The sequence below is a fragment of the Mauremys reevesii genome, linkage group 4 (assembly GCF_016161935.1).
Source record: "Mauremys reevesii isolate NIE-2019 linkage group 4, ASM1616193v1, whole genome shotgun sequence".
NCBI classification, from domain to species: Eukaryota; Metazoa; Chordata; order Testudines; family Geoemydidae; genus Mauremys; species Mauremys reevesii.
The window spans coordinates 24,707,115-24,726,063 of record NC_052626.1 but is presented as its reverse complement, the minus strand read 5'-3'; the positions used below and the strand labels follow the sequence as shown (position 1 = coordinate 24,726,063).

The 18,949-nt window shown below is 38.1% G+C and overlaps 1 protein-coding gene across 4 annotated transcripts in view; it reads right to left on the bottom strand.

Moving 5' to 3' along the window:
* The window catches only part of SETD3 (SET domain containing 3, actin histidine methyltransferase), a 73,835-nt gene that overhangs the window by 46,779 nt on the left and 8,107 nt on the right, over nucleotides 1–18,949 (bottom strand). For all 4 annotated transcript variants that reach the window (XM_039537909.1, XM_039537911.1, XM_039537912.1 and 1 more), the window contains exons 2-3: nucleotides 5,478–5,587; nucleotides 2,997–3,089 (exon numbers count right to left, since the gene is read on the bottom strand). In XM_039537909.1, the coding sequence (XP_039393843.1) occupies nucleotides 2,997–3,089; nucleotides 5,478–5,580 (196 nt within the window). In that variant the 5' untranslated portion in view covers nucleotides 5,581–5,587. The remainder of the gene's footprint in view (nucleotides 1–2,996; nucleotides 3,090–5,477; nucleotides 5,588–18,949) is intronic.

Sequence of the window (18,949 nt, the reverse complement as noted above, 5' to 3'; positions counted from 1 at the left end):
CATTCCAATGCTAAGTGTTGATGATAACTGCATTGCTCAGGACACACAAGTGAATGCGGGCAGACCAAGGGATGGATTTAAGTGGAAGGTTCCAACTTTACAGAGGGTAGGGATGCAGTATGTCTGCCCAGCCACTTCCCTATCATTTCTTAATACCAGGCATTTAATTGGGTCCAATGCAGAGTTACAGGGCTCCGCAACATATAACAGGCAACTTAGGCTAGATCCTCCTCAGGCTAGCCTTAGGATTCAGCTCTCTTCTGAATCCTCTCACCCTCCCCCGGTGGGTAAGAGGGTACCAAAGGGGATCCTCGGTTTGTGAAGACTTCAGGTCTCACCTTCTGTTACAGGGTACACCAGCAAAACCCTAGGTCTCATTTACCTCTGGAAACTGGCCATTTTAGCCTTCATAGGCACTAGACATTGGCTATTGGGGAGCCAGCAATTAGCTTGGTCACACTTCTTGCCTCCACCTGGTATCTATTTCCTGCCTAATCCAATCCCAAGATGATCAAAATGAAAATGTTCTAAAAAACAGGGTTATTTTAGTTCAATATCTCTGATCAACTGATCTACACAACACTAGTGTAGAATGTATATATTTCAGATATGTGCTAACTTGCACATTTATTCTTATGATCGTTTACTCTTGAAAACAAGTTCAAAATGCTCACGTAAGCCATTTCCAGCCTTTTTTGCTATTTTTCTGTACTTTTTACAGAGATAGAAAACCATCTGTAAAATAACTATGAAGCGCCTTCAAACAAACAATATTTTGGATGCACACAATACTTATTTATCCATAATATTACATGCATATAATAAATTTGTGCAATATTATGGTTAAAAGGTTCTGTATTTTTCAATGAAAAAGTACACAATGTAAAATATTCAAACTCTGATTCCCCCATTCTCAATCCACCCAAGCATCCGTTGGGCTACTAGACCACACAAGTTTAAATGAGCAGAAGTCAAGAAACTCAGTGAATAGCTTTAACTCTGCTATTGTATATATGCATTGTGGTAGGATATAAGGCGGGGTATCTATTACATAATACTAGACAATGGAACATAACACCAGAAAACAACAGCAGTCAGAGAGGGAAGAAACATAATTCAAGTTCATCCTGATCCAAATACATGATGAAGTCACTCAAACAGTATCAGTTTAATCTTCGATATGCCTGTTGTCAGGAGGTGATGTTTAAATGCCTACGCTACTTTTAACAATCTGAGGTTTTTATGCATTAGTCTGTATCTATTCTTGTAGTTGTAAAATGAATGACAAGTAAAATACCTACTGAATGGTAAAAGGTACAGTGATGACCACCATAAAAAGAACGGGTTATTTATACTAAACTCGAATAAAACATTGTAATAGTATATTCCCAAATAAAAACTAAATTAATATAGAATTCAAGTTGAGTACAGATCAGTGATTTAGGGTAAAACATATTAGAAGAATATTTCAATTATCTGAAAACAATCACCAGGAAATTCAGAATAAAGGTTAACCTTCAAATACATCCAAACTTGTTAAAGTATGGAAATGCACAGTTAATGCATTCAAGCAAATTAAACTCTATCCAGTAGTAATGTCATGAGATATCCTTACAGTTATGATTAGTGAATAATATGGTTTGTAGTCCCAAATTAAATTAAAACTGATTTTTAAGGACTTTTTTTTTCCATTTGATTTTTTATTATAAACACACAACAGAAAATAGGTTGATGATCAAGTGAATATTGCTGTAGGAACCTTACCTTTCGCATTTCTTGACTTTAATTTGCATTAGAAGGTTTTGGGGTGGGCTGGGTTTTTTTTTTTTTTTTTTTTGCATTTATAAAGTTAAAATTCAATTTATGAAAAATCACTGTTAAATGCAGTCTGTCATGTCTGGTAACACATTTCAAATTAGAATAGGGAATAACACATTCAGTATGATCAACTCAAAAACTTAACTCTTGCAGAGCTACCATGGTCTAGTTGTCAGACAATGGGGTTGAGAATCACGAGTCCTGGTTGAGCTCTATTCCCAAACTGACCACTGCCCTACTGAGATATTAGGCAAACCACAACCTTTTGATGCCAAAGCTTCCCTGTTTATAAAATAGGGGTAATTCCTCTGTAACTTGCTATTGCATTCTTAGATGGAAGTATTTTTATTTATTAATCACAAATATGCTCATCTCAATCAAATTTTGTTTGCCCCTTTTGTAGACATTTTATTAACGTAAGAATTAACTTCATAATAAGGCTATTTTTAGACTGCGTTCGTACACAAATCTCAGATATTATGTTTAAAAAGACGCATCTGCAAGTGAAAAAAGCTGTTTACGGGTCAGTGCATAAAACTATATCCCATGGCTCGGGGTCAGACGATGATTATACCACAACAGAAAATTAATTCTAGACCATATATGAAATGGGAGAAGTCAAACTTGCTGAGGCAAATTAATAGCCCACCCAAATCTTGTCTATCCTACAATTTAAACGTTCTCTCAGGGTGAGCTAAAACCATAATTTTAGCTATGTGATTATGTCAGATGAGAACAGCTACTGCAATATCCTACACAATAAATAGTTGTATGTCATTTTGAAATAGAACTCTAGTCACACATGGACATTATTTCTGTTGTCATACAAAGACACTTATTCTGCCATTAGCATGTTGTCCAAGGAATTTTTTTTTAATTCTTTCCTTCTCAGCAATGTCTGAACTCCTGCCTTAATCCAAAGAGACAATTAAGTTAATCAAAACAACCTAACAGCACTCAAGAAGTGCTTAAGCAAGAAGCAAAAAGACTTACTTACAGAAGTCATTTTGACTTCAACTTCCTGTCTTTATGAAGTTTGCCAATGTTACTTTTCACTAGCAATATCTCCTGTATTTGAATGATTCTCCACGCGCTTGTATAGTTGTTTGGTATAGATCTCACTGATGTGCTACTCCATGATACACAAGTTGCTCTAAATTTTGCTGTTTTTCTATTACCTTTCTGTTTTTTGCGGATTTTCTCAACAAGCGCTCGAATCTGCACATATTCTTCCCATTCCTTTCCAGGACCAGGGGTTGGGCTGCTGCATTCTGGAAGCCAAAAATATCAAAATAATATTTTAATACAATTTAGTCCTTTTATCATCTTGAGAAAGGCCTTGCTTTTATGCTAACTTTAATTGGACATTACTACCAAAGGTCCTTCACTAGATACAATATTGGACAAAACATGTATTGTGTAAACACTATAAATTTCCTAGTCTTTGAAATGTAGTAGAGCTTTCCATTTCTCATATTACTTGCCTCAAAAAACGTCACTTTGATCCATTTGTCTATTCTCTAAGAAATAAAAGAGATCCAATAGCTAAAAAAATTACAAAGAAGAATAAAAACTAAAGGGACAGAACCATCACCAGAAGGTTTCTTCAAAATGGAGAAGATCCTTGTAACAAAAACAGACAACAGCAACAATACTTGGGTCAGGTGAAAGATAAACTTAACATAATTAGGACAATAGTAATAGTAATACAATGCTGTGAAATACTATGTGGGTTGGGGCAGGGAGAGAGATTTAATAATAATTTTCTTGCTTTGGACTACATCAACAACCATCCCAGCAACACTATGTAAAGTCATTGTGCCATTTACCCAATTTTGGATGCGACTGAAATGCACACTTAAATTTATAGAAGCAAAAATTACCCTTCTCAACCTGATTAGAACACTAGACCTTCAGGATTGAGCAAAGTATCAAAGCATAGCCAAAAAAACCCAGTAGGCATCAGGGCCTCCTTGTCTCTGCTTGGAAAAATCAGGATACACGATTCATCTGTGATATCAATGAATGTATAGAGTAAAAAGTGCAAAAGCAAGCTATAGTATAGGACTACAATGGTATTACCACTTCATTGTCTTACCACTCTGAACAATGGTGGCTACAAATCCTAATTTTCTTGGTATAGCAGTTGAGTGCATCTAACAATAGGAAAATCAGGACCTGTTTTTCAACAATGGCGCAGCTGCAGTGTCACTACCAATGAGAGCTACTGTGGACAGGGATCAGATGCTGTACCGCCATGTCATGAAAACCAGCTGTCTTTCATAACGATGATAAACACACTGAGCTTTTTCTACACTAACCTATATACCGTCAGTAGCAAAAGTGAAACTGACTTTCTTAGTTACTCCTGGGGGCATTCTGCGCCAAAAAAATAAAAATCTTGTGCATAATATCTTAAGATTCTGCAAAATTCTGCAAATGTTATTTATCAAAAACACACTACATAATCAGGCCAGTTTCAATTATTTTGGTAATTTATTTCAAAATACTTGTCAGCAAGTATGTCTGTGACAATACAGACACAAATTCCCCAGAAGTAGAGAGTTAAAGAAAACCCCTATGATAACCTAGTTGTTTTGCTGCTCCCTTGCCCCCCAACTCCCAGAGCCCAGCCACAGGGCCCCCCCCTTGCCCAGATACCAGAACCCCCTCCCCCCAGAGTCCACTCACTCCCCTCTCCCCCAGAGCCCAACCGTGCCCTGCCCCAGGCACAGACACACACAATCCAAAGGGAAAAATAGCCTGATGCTCAGTCCCAGGCTTGCATGGAGTTTCCTGCGCGCCGCCCTCTCCTTCCCTCAGGACATGCCAGGAACTGCAGCTGCCAGGAACCCTTTAACTCCCTCCCCATCCCCCCCGGTAGTGTCTTCTATGGGCAAGCTGGGCTCTGCTGGAGCCATCGGCTCCTAGTGGCGGCTAGCAGCACTGCAACCCATTTCTGTGCGGGAAAAGGAAATTCTGCATGCATGTTAATTTCTGCAAAATTCTACATTGTGCAATGGTGCAGAATTCCCCCAGGAGTACTTAGTGTAAACAAAGCCTATCCAATGGAAGTCATTTGGTGAGCTCAAAATCCTTCCATAGGCGCTTAGGGCTATTTGTAGCTCCAAGCACCACAACTGAACCATGGAGAAGGTTCATAAATAAGGATACATTTAAAGTTCTCTTTAAAAAGCTAAACATATCAATGAAGAATGCAATTAATTCAAGTTGGATTGTTTCTCCAACAGGTAACCATACTGCTCTGATACCACAAGTTATACTTTAATTCAAAATATTTTCCATTTGTTAATCAGAATGGTATAATCCTCTGTGTTTATAATTCAGTAAGATATTTTAAACAAAGATGCTTTGCCAAGTAAGCTTAAGTAGGGTTTTTGGTCTGATACATTTTAAATGTACAGGCACATTAGTAAAACTTCAAACTGCACAAAATATTATATATCTGATACATACAAAGTCAAACTGAAATTTTGATATAGCTGTAGCTAAGAGATTGGAATCTCAAGGTGACTCTTCCAGGAAACTTAACTAATGCAGTTAGCTGCCTACAGTACTAAAAGGGGAAACGGGTCTTTTTTTATTCATCCTATCCCCTCTCCTGCTTTTTACAAAGATGTATAGAAAATTAAACTTACTCTGCAATAATTCACTAATTAGATTCAACATTTCTTTTGGAGAAACTGTTGCTGTAGCTCCTGTACCTGACTTCTGAGTTTTCACTCTGCTCTTCTTCCCCATCTTCCAACTAGAAAGGATAAACAGACAAACTGGAATTCATTACTAAGAAGCAAAATATAGTAACTAAAATGTGGAGTAGACAGGGTCTTCTCCTGTTAGATGCTTTAAAAGAAGAAAAAAGCAAGCATGAATAGTTATTTCATTAAAGTTTTCACATATAACTACAGTAGAAGTATATCTTACATAGAGATAGAAAAATACTTTTTAATATGACAAACTGATATGGTGTATCTATATTGTTCATAAGAAAAAAGCATCTATGACATGTATTTAGCAAATATAAAGATAAAACAACAGTCATATTATGGACACCAACTATCATATGACAACTTACATTTTACTCTGAATTAAGTTGATTTCTGTTTGCTTGGCCCAACCGAGCAAAGAGTAATTCAAAATGAACAGCAAATTAAAAGTTCTACTTCAAGATAAAAATAAAATTATTATTTATGTATGTAACCCCTTTGGAGGAGGTACTCCTGAAATACCACACTGAACCTCTAGGGGACTCACCCCAAACTACAGTAGTAATGATGACAGTGGTTCAGGACTCTGTTTCCCAGGGTCCAGGGCAGAGGTAGAACTGGCTAGGAACATTACTGGGACCAATCATGAGCCAGGACTCAGAAAAAAAGGGGCTGAGTTCACTTTCAGTTGGCCGTGTTTGGAGTGTAGCAGGAACAAGAGCTACACAACCAGGGACAACCCTTCTCCCTCCACATTCCTTCCCAAAGGAAGACGGAGTCCTTTTGGGCCAGTGAACAGTGTCATCCCAGAAAAGACTAGAAACCCAGGAGGCTGAGGGGAGACTCAAGGTCAGGCTACCAAGAGCCAGCCTAATTGCCATTGGAATCCAGACCAAACAGCCAAAAGGATGATCTTACCATCTTTGGTGTGGATACTTTGTTAAAACACCTGTGTTTATTTTTATATTAAGTCTACCACTGATTTCAGTGCTGCACCAGCTATCGAAAACTGAGCCTAAACTCATCATATGCCTAGGCAGGTGCTGAGAGGGAGCAGGATGGTATGTATTGGCTGTAAATGTTGGGAGAGGTAGAGTTTATGTATTGTTTATTTTGTCTTTTATTATTCTAATCCCTTTATCCATTGTATCCTACCCTGAATTTCCCCAAACCTAATAAAGCCCCGGTTACTGTTTTATTACTCTGGAAGTTGTAATAGCTATTTTATTGTGCTCTGGCACTCCTCTATATGAGATTGGTTGTTGAATATTTTCCCCAGGGACAATCCCTCTGTGTTCTCTGCACCAGGAGGGGTTTCTTTGGGTGGAGGCACCAGGCGCCCCCATAGGTGAACCCAGAGCCCATACCCCAGAGGAGAAAAGCACACACCCCAAGTATAGGTTACATGTGCATTTGCCAGAGCTGTCCATCTGTGGCTCAATAAAACCAGTTAAGAAAAACATGTTTTTACAACCACAATAACGGAGCCATTGGTCTACTAATTCTTAACATGATTTTTGAGAGGAACTGGGCTATTGTAGACAGACAGCTGTCTGTAAACTATTTTAAATATGGATAAACTTGTTCCAGAAGGGCAACTTCATTCCATTAAAAACCTTAAACTGCTTTGAAAGTTGTAACTAGAGGAAAAGCAGCTTTGAACACACAGTTGGCTATAGGTTTTGTTATGAGTGTGGAGTAGAGAACATCTTGTGCATGTTATAAGGAGCGGATATATATGTATCTAGTTACAGCAGTTTCATACAAAGAGACATGAAAGTGGTACCACGTAAAGCTTATTCATAGGATAATTTAACCTCTCAGAGTACATTAATATACCGTGAAGCTATATTAGTATGGAACATAGTCAGTAATGGGAATCTATCTGCATTTAAAGCACTACTCAAATATAATCCATTACCAAATATGTTATGGATTCCAGCTTCTTCAATGCGATGAAAAAAACAAGAGGCAAATTAAAAAGGTACAGTAAAGCAACAGTATTAATTTAATAGGAGAAAAGATTTGTTTTAAAGCAAGTTTTTATAAATTCAAACCCAAACCAAACCCACAAAAAAGAAAAAAAGTTCTAAGTCAAGACTAACAAAGCACCCATCTCAGATTGTGGTGCTGAAGCATCACACCATAAATCTATCACAAGAACCAACAAATTCTGTGAACAACGTTTTTGGACTGATTGTACAATCCTGATAAATGTGTTTTCATACAAGTGGTTACACTTTTTACAGCAGATTGTTACCAATATATGGTCATGATATAAATTCTACCCACGTTTTCATTTTCTCCTTTGAAAATGTATTTGTCATGTCCAGACTCTTGTTTTTTGTCATCAGAATGTGTGTCTGGAAACAAAATCTTGCCTGCAAAATTAAACTAGCAAGCCCACTTCACGTAACAGAAAAGCAAGCACTGGACTGTGGTATCTTGAGATACTGTGATAAGAAGACATTTCCTTTTATGAAACTCTCCATTTTGATCACAACTATACATTTTTATCCAGTTCACAAATCAGAAAGCCATTACTACCCCCTCGCCCAAAAGAAACTCAGAATCAGTTGTTCAGATCTATTAAATATTGTTACATCTAATGAAAAAAAAACCAAAACCAACCATGTGCACTGCTCAGCAAAAATAAGAATTTCTACTGAGTTGCCACCACACACATTTGTGTGTAGAAGTCTTCTCCAAAACCATCCCAGTACAGCTAGAATTTGCTAGGAAGAGAACTTCCTAAAGGTATCATTTAGATAACAAAATATTGCTCCATAAGAGAGGCCCAAGACTACTTTAATTAGTAGAGGAAAACAGAATTGGCATCCACTTACATATGTCCACAGAACAGTGTATTTAAGCAACAGTCCTTCCCGGTCACACGGTTTACCCGCAAATGAGGGACTGCAATGATAGTGTCATGCTGAAGAAAGCCATATAAGAGACAACACAGTCCTTTATTAGGAAGTAGAAAATAAGTCTAGCTGATTTGTGGAACTACTTTTATAATGAGAGTTAAATTCAGATTTCACAGGTGATAAGAGATTTAGGATTTGATTAAAAAAATCAATATCATTGTTCTAACACCCTGGAAACATGTAACTACAGAAAACTGATCCTTCCATTCCGATTTAAAATAAAGTCTGAATTACAAGAGAAAATATGTACTGAAGATTAATAAAATCCAAAACTCTTTCAAAGAAAAATTAAATAAAGGACCCTGGTTTGCCAATAAGGAAAGACATGCGCCTTAGCAGAATACACATGACAAATGTGGCAGAAACATAAAAATTGTATGAAATCAGACTAAAATAAGATTTGGATTAGGGCCTACAGATTTGAATGACTACCAATAGCTGTGGTCTAATTTTCTCGCTCTCTCTCTTTTTTTTTTAAAAAATGTCTCATCTTTCTCTCCAAATTATAATTCTGTGAAGAACTAATGAAAGTGTCCAGCAAAAAGAAAAGAATACACTGATACAGTGATAAATAAGCTTGGTTACATGCCACAGCCACATTTCCAAATAGAGAGTATCAGCTAGCTTGGCAAAAGGAAGCATGCACAAACAGTGGCAATGATGGGTTTAACTGATCTTCCCCCTCTAACACTGCTGGCAAAGAGATGCTTTGTTGCATCAGGCTCTGAATTTCTGTCCTAACTACACACAAAGAACATTTATTTAATGAGTTATAAAATGCTCTTCCCCCCCCCCCCTCATTTTTAACAGCTTTTGAAAGAATGAACATTAGACACTTCTACCAAACATTTTTCCCTAAAAGGCATTTAGTTTGTAGCAATTTCAATTTTTTTAAATGACTGCCTACAAACAGAATAGGTAAGCAACCCCCAAGTCTACTAGTATATGGTTTTATAGAACTTATCTGTGTCATAACATTACAGACACATAGAAATATGGTGCTATGTTTCCATGTCAAGCTCTAAAATATGGACATTTCAAGATGATACTTCAGGACAGACTAACTGTTGTACAAAGTTCAATCACTGGGACATACTGATGGAGAGTAGCTAACGGCACAACTGGCAGAATTAAGGTTCCTACAGCAACTGAAAGGGCTCTCCAATACCTATGTAGGAGAATGGTAGAGTTAAATTGCTCTGAGCAGTTTTAATGAGAAATTTTTGACTTAATTTTTTCAAAAACGTATTACCTCTTATTGCTGTGGGGAAAAATAAATATGTTTTAAGTGTTTGTGACTAAGAAGGGACACAAAAACAGGCAAGTGTCAATAAATGGGAGGGGTGAGAAAAGATTTATAATTTTTAAGAAATCAGTTTATGTGTCTATAACGAGCACTACTTTTACTTGCAAGCACCACCCATGTATAGTGTTACTTGGAAGCCACACGTTCACACCTTGTCACTTTTAAGCAGTTATTATAGATGCTCATGTTACTAATAATTACTTCTGCAAAAAGATACCAAGATTAATGACAGACCAGTGAACCTTGCATGAATAGATAATATTTATTACTTCTATCAGAGTTTAAGCTGCTCATACTGTACAAACCTATGGTTGTCAGCAATGCCATTTCCCAATTCAAGCACTAACCCTATATCTTCAACCCTCGCTACATGTCTGTTCAGAGAAGGTACACCTACAGAACTTTAGATGTTTGACTGATTGCTTGAGTAGCACCAAGAGAAGCTTCAAAAATACAGCCAGATAGATGGGACTTGCATATTCCCTAGTGCCGAGTGGCCCTGTGTGTTCCAACTGTGGAAAAACAGAATATATTTCTGAACAAATAATACAACTCAATCCTTATTTAAAAAGCCTTTAAAAACTGAGGAACATAATTAACTCAATTCCAAGATGAGAAGATGAGATTAAAGTAGGTGAGACTGGTCATACTGGATACAGAAACATGGTTTCAAAAGACAAAACTTTCTGTCTAAAGTCTTCAGTGAGTAAGAAACTCAATTACATATAAATCACTAACTCACCAATGCTCCTTTCAATCTCTTTTTACAATGCAATAGTAGTCTCTCTGACTCGATGCCAGCCATAAAGTTAATCATTTATTTATGGATTACAAACATCAAACAAAACTGTTAAACCATAACTCCTCTTTCAGAATTTTACTTGGTCTATTTACTATTTAAAAACAAAAATTAAGAAAAATGTACAGCTGAAAAATTGTTTTACTGTAAAACAGACTCCTAAAAGTGACCAAAACAATAATACTTTGTACTGAATATTAACACCAATGGGACAGATTATAGTTGATTGTGAACATATATGACTATTAATATTAACATACCAACTGGAACTCAAAAAATGCTGTATTAAAGGTTCAATAGAAACATATCTACAAGTATACAGCTCTGCGGTAGCTGCACCACAGAGAGCGTTCCTTACATTAGCATGCAGTCTAGCTTTTCACTAAACATTTTGAAGCTCTGGAGTAATATTGAATAGATGTCACATATGCCTGGATCCCAAAATTTTCTCCCTTCATTACTTACATCTTGCCCAATCACAACACAAAACAGCTATTTTCCTAAACACTTTCAGACTCATGAGGTGAGACCATGTATTTCCTGAACACAAATACAAGATTTTAGTGTTTTATAAAAGTAGTCAATAATATCCCCTTACTACTGCTCAGTTTGGTGGAATCACTGCAGTTAATAGGTGGATCAGTTGGGCAAGAAACAGCACACATTAGATCTGGGTTATTACGCCAGATAAATTTAAGTCCCTGGCCATTACCATCAAGCAGCCTCTAGGTCCAAATTACAACACACTCAGTATTAACCTGTCCAGATAGGACAACAAATAGATAGCAAAGGTCAAAATCTTGGGTAGCACCACAGACTTTGCTGGAGAATGCTCAAAATATTTGGACACTTATAAAGCATGTTTCGGGCCTTTCACCAGCCTGTGTGGTACAGCATGACTTCAAGCTTGCCAGAAAGCTGAGGATCTGTAGAACTACAAATATACCAACTCTGTTGTAAAACAGTGAAACATGGGCACTGAGAAAGGCTAAAGAGCACTGGATTGATGTTTTTGATTCTCATCATCTTTGTCAGCTGCTCCACATTAAGTGGCAGGACAAGATTAGAAATGAGCATATTTTAAACTGAACTCAACCACCTCCAGCAAGCCTGGTTTGGTTTTGGTGGCTTTCTTAGTACAGACACATTATTAGGATGGAAGACCAACAAATTCCAAAGTGTGTTTACCAAGGAATACCACTTTTTGCCCAGCAATCATGTGGTCGCCAAAAGCTTTGTTGGTGCAGTAAAACCACCATTGATTGACATGCTGATGGGATATTCAGTTTACCTCAAACATCTAACTTGAGATCTACCCGGATGGTGCTCAATCTGCAAGGAGGCTATGTCCTTTTGTGATTTGCCATGACAACAATGATACCAGTGTAAAATTCTTCTCTATAGTACATACTTTGAGGAAGAAAAATATTGTGACAATGCCACATAAGTCAATACTACAGTTTTACTCAGTGCTGCTGTGACCAGCTCATAGACAATATAGTTCCTGTAACATGTAAATGCCCACATAAAAGTGCCCACTTTTAACAGAGGGCAATAGAATATCTAATGTTCCCCCATACATGAATGTGCAAAAAAAAAAACCCCAAAAAACCCTAAATCTGATTTAAAGGTTAAATAAGGACATTTTTCTTAAGTATGAGGAGAAATGTGTCAAGTGTGTACAACATCAGACCCCAAAACTCACTTCATACCAAAGCTATCACTACTCTGAAAAACAAGGCAAACACTAATATAAAAACAAATGCAATTCAATAATGCCATACTAAATATTAAATTAAAAAATTACAGTTGCTTTCCCCTTCACTCTCCCTATTTAATCTCAAGGTCAAATGGATAATGCTAGGAATAATATGAATGTGCTTGATAACTAATTCATGTATGTTTGTACTATGAACTATTCCAGGGGTAGGCAACCTATGGCATGGGTGCAGAAGGCAGCACTCAAGCTGATTTTCAGTGGCACTCACACTGCCCAGATCCTGGCCACCAGTCCAGGGGGCTCTGCATTTAAATTTAATTTTAAATGAAGCTTCTTAAACATTTTAAAAGCCTTATTTACTTTACATATAACAATAGTTTAGTTATATATTATAGACTTACAGAAAGAGACCTTCTAAAAATGTTAAAATGTATAACTGGCACGCGAAACCTTAAATTCGAGTGAATAAATGAAGACTCGGCACACCACTTCTGAAAGGCTGCCGACCCCTGAACTACTCTAATACACCAGCAATCCTTACTCTTAAAGTACACTATAACCCAAGTGAGGAAATCATTTTCCTCTGATGTTTTCATCAGTAGACGGAATAGGCTGTTTAAAAAGATAGCAAAAAGCTATGCCGACGATTGTAAGTTCTTCCCAAAGTATCAGTTTCTTTCCCTTTCCCCAGTAAGAGGTTTTAAGCAGACTTGGTGGTAACACCATTTATTCAGAAGCCTGTACAGCACACTTCAGATATACGTTGCAAGATAATTTGCAGCAGTCGTGAATGATTTTTACCAGTCTGTGCATTTGTTTCAATTGTTTTAAACTACTCTCACAGTGTGTCAAGAATAAAACTTTTAGATGTTTTAGTTTAGATAATTTAGCCAGAAAACCTCAAGTGAGATACAGCATCTGTTTTTCAAAAAGGTCCTGTGCTTTTACCCAATTTTACAGCTGGGCTGGTGACTGAGGCACAAGGACATCGCATGACTTCCTTGAGCTTCAATCAATCGAGCTGTAAAATACATTTAGATTGTTTGGGAACACATTGCTCATATGCTTCGTGCTGGAAGAATGGGAAACATGTTTCATCTAATTTAACTGGAAATGTTTCTCTTCAATTCATAGAGTGTATATATATATATATATATATATATTATATATTTAAATATATATATATATATATAATATATATATTATATGATGATGAGAAGAGAATATATATATATATATAGGTACTCTATGAATTGAAGAGAAACATTTCCAGTTAAATTAGATGAAACATGTTATATATATATATAAGGAGAGGAATGGTGACTGCCAAAAAAAAGTATCCCTTGTGGACCAGTTAAGCCTCCCCAAAAACATTTAGTTGGAGACCTATCTCCTTGAACAAGCATAAAATTAGCAGACCAGCTGTGTAAGTTGTGGTTCAAAACAGGAGTGATTAACTCACTGTAAAAATACTTGGGTTGATGTATCAACCAAGTTTTTGTATAATTAAGAAGTCACCTATTAGGTAACATTTTCTACCAAAAGTTCATGTGCTAATATTTAAAACCACTGTAAACACATGCTACTTATGTCTCCAGATATGAATTTAGCGATTATGAAAGATGCCCAACTGATAGCCCTGGAAACTGAAGTCCTCTGTGTGGATGCAAAATACATATAGCAGCGCTGTTTCTACAATTGCAAATTTAAGATCCATAATTCACCACTGCTCTATCTCCAGCAGTGTTAACAGCAGTACTGGTTGTAGTACAGACAGGACTCGGGCATTTTTATCACATCATCTATCTTTATTCAGAGTCTGATAGAAATACTACAGACACCTGAATCCTGTCTTATACTACTGCCTTCCTGGTTACTAGCACTGTGAGTTGCAACATTGTTAAAGTATAGGTCCTATGCTACAATTGTGTAATTGTAACAATAATATAAGCTTCCATGGCACTGCCATAGAGCAGTGGGGGGTTCACGAAATGTTACAGGGGGGGTCTCGGGAAAAAAATTCCCTAATGGTGGACAGAGCTGTCCCTAGGGATCCCGGCATGGGGCCAGCAGCCCGGACCCCTGGACTTCCAAGAGCTAAGCAGATCAAAGCAAGCATATCTATCACATTGAGAAGATTTAAACTGCAAGAGTCCTTATAAGAAATGGAAAGGAAGGTGGATTTTTTTGCTGTTTTAAAAATTAAATAGGCAGCTAATACTGTTTTTAAAATTATTATGAAGAACAAATTTAAGCTTTGTTGTAATGTGCATTGTTTGCCTGGACTGCTCAAGACCTGAATGCTTGTGTAGGAGGAACTCTTAGAGTTGGCTTCTTAAATACCTTCATGCTGTTTCACATCTGATACTCCTTGATGAAACATACGAGCCTTGTCGAATAACAGGTTTATTCAAAGTGATACAAGCTAGAAAGTGAGATCTTGGAAGCATGCTGCCATTTCATAATGTAATAAAAATACTGTAATGATAAATAATAATAAATAGTGTGTAATAAGCATGTCATAAAAACAAATTTTATATTTCCAAGATCACTGCTTTTATAATTTATACTCAGGTAAAGGAGAAAATCCCTGGAAATATTCACTTTTAGGAGAGGGTTCGCGAGACTTGATATTTTAGTGAAAGGGGTTCACAGGTTGTTAAAGTTTGGGAATCACTGCCACAGAGTGAACACCTTTAGGAGCAAGAAGTAGTTCAGTCTCCATTCTGATGTAGCTATTGGATTATTTCCCAAGGTTGCCAAACATGAGAAGCAATTGTGCTCACTGTGCTAGTGGTGTCAGTCCACTGGAAACTGAACCAAGACACTCTCACTTGTTTCACACAGACTATCCAACAACTTTTGGTTACTACCAACCTCAACTTGATATAATCCACCAACCTAGAGGTGGAAACGCCTTATATTCATTAAGAGTTTCCTAAGCCATCAATTCCTCTGTATATTACTTTTTTAAATGGTGACCTGAAAACAAACACACACAACATTTTAGTACTTTGTACAAATGCTCTGAAAATGCAAAGAAATAGGTATCTCAGCACACTAGTATTTTTCATTTGCTTTTTCCTTTTACAGCTCCAGAATTGTATCCCTGCTTCACATAACATTAGAGCTTGGTAAGAAAAGTTTTCTCCAATATTGTAGGGATTTTTAGAGTTCTCTTTTTTAAACTTATAACCAATAAAATAGAAGATACAAAACTATGCCACACTGCATAATTCAGTTAATTGAGATGTCTCCAAGGAACAGAATTAAGGCTAAATATACCTAATAGCAAGGACTACAGTTTATTAGAACTCCTAAGTGAAATGTCCTCAGGTGACTTAATAGCTATGGGGCCTGACATGAGACATTCTTGTGCCAGTTGTTAATTTTTTCCTCAACATCTTTCTGTTCATCCTTAGTTAGGATACAAGGAGAAATGGCTGAAGTGCTTTACCACTGCCTGCCAGGCTGCTCCTTTCCAGTCAATTATTCTGAGCTACCATGTTGGCATCTCACATCTGTCCCTGCCAGTGGACAGGTAGCGGACTCAGTCTATCTGAGTAAACATGCTCCTCTCCAGTTCCATGGGCCTTTACAGAAATGCAATGGGCTCATCCCAGCTTTGAAGCTCACCATGTCCATGACTTTTACTATATACCCCTGACTAAAACTTGGGAGGAGGGGGAGGGGAGTGGCTCAGAAGGGTGGCCTGGAGGGGCACTGCAGTTGCTGGGGAGGGGGGTCGAGGCCTGGGGGCAGCGCCGCGGGCCCTTGGGGGGGGGAGGGGGAAGAGTCACGGCCCAGGGGTGTTACAGGTCCTCGGATGGGAGGAGCAGGTGCCCGGGGGAGTGCCGCAGGTGCTGGGGGGGGAGTGGCTTGCGGCTCGGGAGGTGGGGTGTTGGTGGGGCTGGGGACAGCTCCCTACCTGGCTCCTGGGAAGCGGGGACCCCACCTCCAAGCTCCACATGCTGCCTCCGCTCCGCCCCAAGCCCCGGTTCTTCCGTTGCTGTCGCCCTTCCAGTAAGCACCCCAACCCCCAGCTCTGAATCCCCCTCTCACACCCAAACTCCTGCTGCTGGAGGACAAGGGCAAGACTCAGGCAGCCCCCGGGCCAGGTGCACTGGCCACTGCAGAAGTCACAGAAAATCACAGAATCCGTGACTTCCTTGACAAACACGGAGCCTTATTAACGATGAACTAAATGTTAACTTTGTTTTAAGATGCTACCTCCCACCTAGTCATCCAAATACAAGTTATTGCTTCCTCTTAAATTGAAGTAAGGGTGGCAATACCATACCAGGCCATCCTTACTTCCACGCTGCTGTTGGCGGCGACTCTGCCTTCAGAACTGGGCTCCCAGCCAACAGCTGCCGCTCTCCGGCTGCCCAGCTCTGAAGGCAGCAGCAGCCAGCAGCAGCAGCGCAGAAGTAAGGGTATCAGTACTGCAACCCCTCCCTCCCCCGCATAACTTCGCAATCGTTCCTCAACTCCTTTTTTGGGTCAGGACCCCTACAATTATAACACTGTGAAATTTCAGATTTAAATAGGTGAAATCATGAAATTTATGATTTTTAAAATCTCATGCCCGTGAAACTGACCAAAATGGCCTGTGAATTTGGTAGGGTCCTAACTATTAGGTCATACAGAACTAGAAACACTTCTGAATACAATGGATAGTTGAGATGTTCTTAGAAACCCCCAGGTTGGCTTTCAACAAACTACTCTGCTTATCACAGCAAAAAATAATGTCAGTAAAGGCCACATACTTAGCATAATATAATACAAGAAATAATTCATGCGAATGTACAGAGGACTTCTGGGCTTTGGTAAGAATTACAGTACATTCTTGTGTCAATTATCAGAAAAACTTGCAAATGTCAGCCAGTAAGTGAAATTTCTTTTCATCCTTTCAGAAGTCATTACTTCTCCTAAGTATGATGCAAGTGAAGTAATTCTCAAGTCTTAGGTAGTAAAAGAAAGCTTAAGAAATCCTATCGTGTCCCAATCAGCAGGACTCAAGGCTAAAGGATTTTTATTATCATCATCTTTGTTCCAGTGCCACTTCATCATTTCAAAGCATCTGAGTACAGCTTGAGCCCATCTCTTAATTTTAAGGCTGTCATCTGCATAATGGCCTCACCTTTGGTCAATCACAGCTGTAGTACTTACTTCCTGCCTGCAAGGACAAGGGGGTTAACATCCAAGGCTAGCTTTAATTCCTATCTAATAGGTGGCAACCAGAGGTAACTAACCCATTTTCTCAACATTAGAAAGCAACATGCCTGATCTGCTTTGGTCCTAGAGACCTCAAATTGTCATATTACTCCAGAATCCAACCACCTCTCAAAGTGACTCTATAAATGGCTTGCCATATACTCCAATATTTCCTAAAATCTGCTATTCTAATTGTTACGTTATATCATCCTCATTTAAAACAATTAAACAAATGAATGGCAGTTTAAAGGTAGAAATTATTTCTTCATATTTTTAACATTTAGCTATATATGAAAAAAGGAGATGCTAATATTTTACGAAAATGTAGCCCTCATTTACCTCAACTATGGAAAGTGGTATTTCCTGAATTAAAGCCTTCTTTTTGACTGCTTACTCCAACACCAACAAAACTGAACATACAGAAGTTACATTTGCCCTAATATCTGGGGTTATGTTGGGCACAGTGGCATGGCGCCTGTAATCCCAGCTACTTGGGAGGCTGAGGCTGGTGGATTGCTCAGGGGTTCTGGGCTGCAGTGCCTTACGCTGATCAGGTGTCCGGTGACACTGACAGCATGGCCAGTGGGTGGCTGAAGAACTGGCTAGAATACCACAAATGATGTGTTGTGATTGGTGCTCTCTCCGTGACGGCTGATGGACCTATCGATCATAGATTATTATTAGGGTTGGAAGGGACCTCAGGAGATCATCTAGTCCAACTCCCTGCTCAAAGCGGGACCAATCCCCAACTAAATCCCCAAATGACCCCCTCAAAGATTGAACTCACAACCCTGGGTTTAGCAGGCCAATGCTCAAACCACTGAGCAATCCTTCAAGGTGATCTAGGATTACAACCTGGATATAAAAGAGATTTGCAGGTTTTGTTATAAAGCATGGATTAAAGAATTTTTGAAATTATAAAAAAGAAAAAATGGAAGATACAGGTATTTCCATTAACTGCTTACAAAGGAATAAAGGTACATATTGATTTACCTCTGTTGGGAGCTGCATAACTAGACCACTGTATATCATATCCTTAAATGTGTACCTCCTCACAAGGAAGAAGAATAGGACCAGAATTTTACACAGAAAGACTAAAATAGAAAAAGTAAAGTCTAAATATGGCTTTGACCTCAGAATCACCCTTCTAACTTAAATATAAAGAAAAGAGTTTAAAAATGTTTTTTTTTTAATGGTGTTCTATTTTGGTGTTTGATATGCCATTCTAAGCTAGAACAGACACTACACTTATCTTAGCCAAAAGGCCGAGATTCAGAAGTAAATTTATAAAGCAAAGAAAATATATTCCTTGCCTCTTATCACAGTGATGTTCTCTCTACTGTCCATTTCTTTGGTCAGTACTTTTTAAACTAATACAAAAAGTAGTAGAGTAAAATCCAATTGCAAATACTTTTTAGAATACCAAGTTTT